At 39.7% G+C, this 2,914-nt stretch overlaps 1 protein-coding gene across 1 annotated transcript in view; it reads right to left on the bottom strand.

The window, feature by feature from the left end:
* The window catches only part of LOC106815584 (3-hydroxyisobutyryl-CoA hydrolase, mitochondrial-like), an 8,345-nt gene that overhangs the window by 4,419 nt on the left and 1,012 nt on the right, over positions 1 to 2,914 (bottom strand). Inside the window, exons 3-6 of the mRNA XM_014820062.1 lie at positions 2,217 to 2,301; positions 1,644 to 1,721; positions 1,362 to 1,414; positions 1,122 to 1,200 (exon numbers count right to left, since the gene is read on the bottom strand). Of these exons, the coding sequence (XP_014675548.1) occupies positions 1,122 to 1,200; positions 1,362 to 1,414; positions 1,644 to 1,721; positions 2,217 to 2,301 (295 nt within the window). The remainder of the gene's footprint in view (positions 1 to 1,121; positions 1,201 to 1,361; positions 1,415 to 1,643; positions 1,722 to 2,216; positions 2,302 to 2,914) is intronic.

Genomic DNA, 2,914 nt, shown 5'->3' with positions numbered 1-2,914 from the left:
GGGGGAATTTTTTCCTTATTGGAAGGTTAGGTGGGTAATTGTCCTGGTGGGTAATTGTTAGGTAGTAATTGTCTTGGTGGGTAATTGTCCTGGTGGGTAATTGTCCTGGTGGGTAATTGTCCTGGTGGGTAATTGTCCAGGTGGGTAATTGTCCTGGTGGGTAATTGTCCTGGTGGGTAATTGTCCTGGTGAGTAATTGTCCTGGTGGGTAATTGTCCTGGTGGGTAATTGTCCGGGTGGGTAATTGTCCGGGGGGTAGTTGTCCTGGTGGGTAGTTGTCCTGGTGAGTAATTGTCCTGGTGGGTAATTGTCCTGGTGGGTAATTGTCCGGGTGGGTAATTGTCCGGGTGGGTAATTCTCCTGGTGGGTAGTTGTCCGGTGGGTAGTTGTCCGGTGGGTAGTTGTCCAGGGGGTAGTTGTCCTAGAATCAAAAATTCCAGGGACTGTTTTTTCCTTTAATATGTTAGCATTAAAACGGAACAAACATTTTTGGAATCGGAGATGCGAGTTTCGAGAAATAGCTTCTGAAAAATAAGCAACTTCAGCATTTCTAACAATAGAGATATATTAGCGCTTTTCGAAATTCCGCAATGATTGAACGGCTGTGTTTAGAATTGACCAAAGTAAGTATAATTGCTACTCTTAGTACTTACTGCGACTTATCTGTGACGGTTTATCATCAACAAACTTAAAAAAAGTCCTGCTGTTATAAATAAATAGACAAAATAATAATATCTTATCTGTTTCAATCTCCCGTTCACCGCCTACATTATCGTCTCTGTGTACACAATCGCGCGTGTAGCAACAGCGGATCAAAACAGCTGTAACAGCGTTTCTGCTTTGCATGCTGGGGTGGCGCGCTCATGACGTCACTATTTAAAGGGTGTTCCAGGGTTTGCGTATGGCAGGTAAGCGTATGCAGGGATTTAGAACTGTTTGGGAGGCTACATACATAATATCTACGTATACATAGCTGCCCATGGGTGGCATCTATCAAATAAAATGGGTATTGAAATTTCGACCGAATATCACCTACCAACCCTGAATGTATCCTTAAACTAATGGATATTTCCTAAAATACACTATAGTAATATGCAGCCTATATCACCTATTGTTCTCACCTATCGCCATTTCTGGCATTGCGAAGACTGATCTCTCTGTTGCAACTCTAAAGCTGCCATGTACTGACAGACCAACACCCTGCATCACATACAAAAAATTCACTTAGTAAATTTGATTACATATTTAGTCAGAAACCGAGTTTCAAATTGCTGAACAATGACATATATTTGATTGTGTGATGATAATTAATTGCACTTAATGAATGAACTGGAATGCCCATTAAGAAACAGGATACTTACCCCTCCCATTGTTATTCCATCTATTAACGCAATATATGGGATATGTAGTGTACCTGGAGAATAAAACATAATGCTGAGAAATTACCAAGACAATCAGGTTCTTACACCATACATCACTTTTAGTTTTAGTACATTAAACCTATATGGGGAGCTTGGTCCCAAAAATTCTGAAACACATGTTCTTTATAATTTCTTTAAATTAATAATTAGGGTTATCACGTAAATATTTATCATAATTTTATCATGAAATATTTCAGAATAATAGTCAAATGCAAGCAGTACCTATTGTATTATTTAATACATATTCCTCGCCAAAGAATGGGTAGCTATAGTCCCCCGCCTTTGCAGAGTCGGTGATAGCTGCAATAATTAGGAAATATGGACATGGTGTATTAAGCAATAGGACAACCGACTAATTTTGAACTAAAATGACAAAAAAATGGCATTAAAACAACATATAACTGCTCCATATAACCTTCTGCTATACATATGTCATAGAGTTCTCCCCAGAAATTTCAAAAGGCATGTCATTTGTGGTCGGATTGGGGGGAGGGCTTAGGAGGGGGTTGTATCAATTTGAGTCAATTGTGCATGTCATGAACAGCTCCGATATCATATACAGGTAAACTTGATTAGTTCGGAGACGTATACCTCAAGCTGTGAAAATACAGGATGATCGTGTTGGTATTGTCAAGAGTGAACACATTCAAAAAGAAAAGTGAACGAAATTAAGGCATGTCCACTGGACAATCAAGGCATCTTGGAGAATTTATAAGATGCCCAAATCAGCTTCAGCTCTAAAGCATGTGAATCTGATGTGGGTTAAAGACCTGTGCAGAAAAAAGCATCATTTACCTTTGACATCACCACCAGCACAGAATGCCTTCTCACCAACACCTTTGATTAAGACCATTGTTATTCTTGGGTCTGCTTCCCAGGTCTGTAACATGTTAATTGCTCATTAGATGGTATCGGTCACATTATTATTACATAACATCAGCTAAAATTTAATACACTTGAAGGTGCCTTACTATTTAAATCGTGTCATCAAGTAAAAAATCTCGCAAATATTTCAAGGTTAGGTGCTATAGTTTCATAGCATAAGTTGCATGGTAGCTACGGCACCTTTAAATTGTTTTACGGTACAAAAAATAAAACAATGAGTTGTTTTTTAGACATGAGTTTTTTGATATAGAAGCACTTATTTCTGTTTGGAAGGCTCTTTTGGAGATACTCTAGAGTGACTAGACATATTCAGGAGCATTGCCATCTCAACTACACCTAGACCATTGATATACACCATATATTCATTAACAGCAATCACCCCTATGGAGATGAGTGACCTATTATTTATTACACACGATTCTAGGACAACTACCCCCTGGACAACTACCCACCGGACAACTACCCACCGGACAACTACCCACCAGGACAATTACCCACCCGGACAATTACCCACCAGGACAATTACCCACCCGAACAATTACCCACCAGGACAATTACCCACCCGGACGATTACCCACCAGGACAATTACCCACCCGGACGATTACCC

Source organism: Priapulus caudatus, unplaced genomic scaffold (assembly GCF_000485595.1).
Source record: "Priapulus caudatus unplaced genomic scaffold, Priapulus_caudatus-5.0.1 Scaffold1152, whole genome shotgun sequence".
Classification (NCBI taxonomy): domain Eukaryota; kingdom Metazoa; phylum Priapulida; class Priapulimorpha; order Priapulimorphida; family Priapulidae; genus Priapulus; species Priapulus caudatus.
The sequence above is the reverse complement of the archived record's forward strand: the minus strand, read 5'-3'. Positions and strand labels throughout refer to the sequence as shown.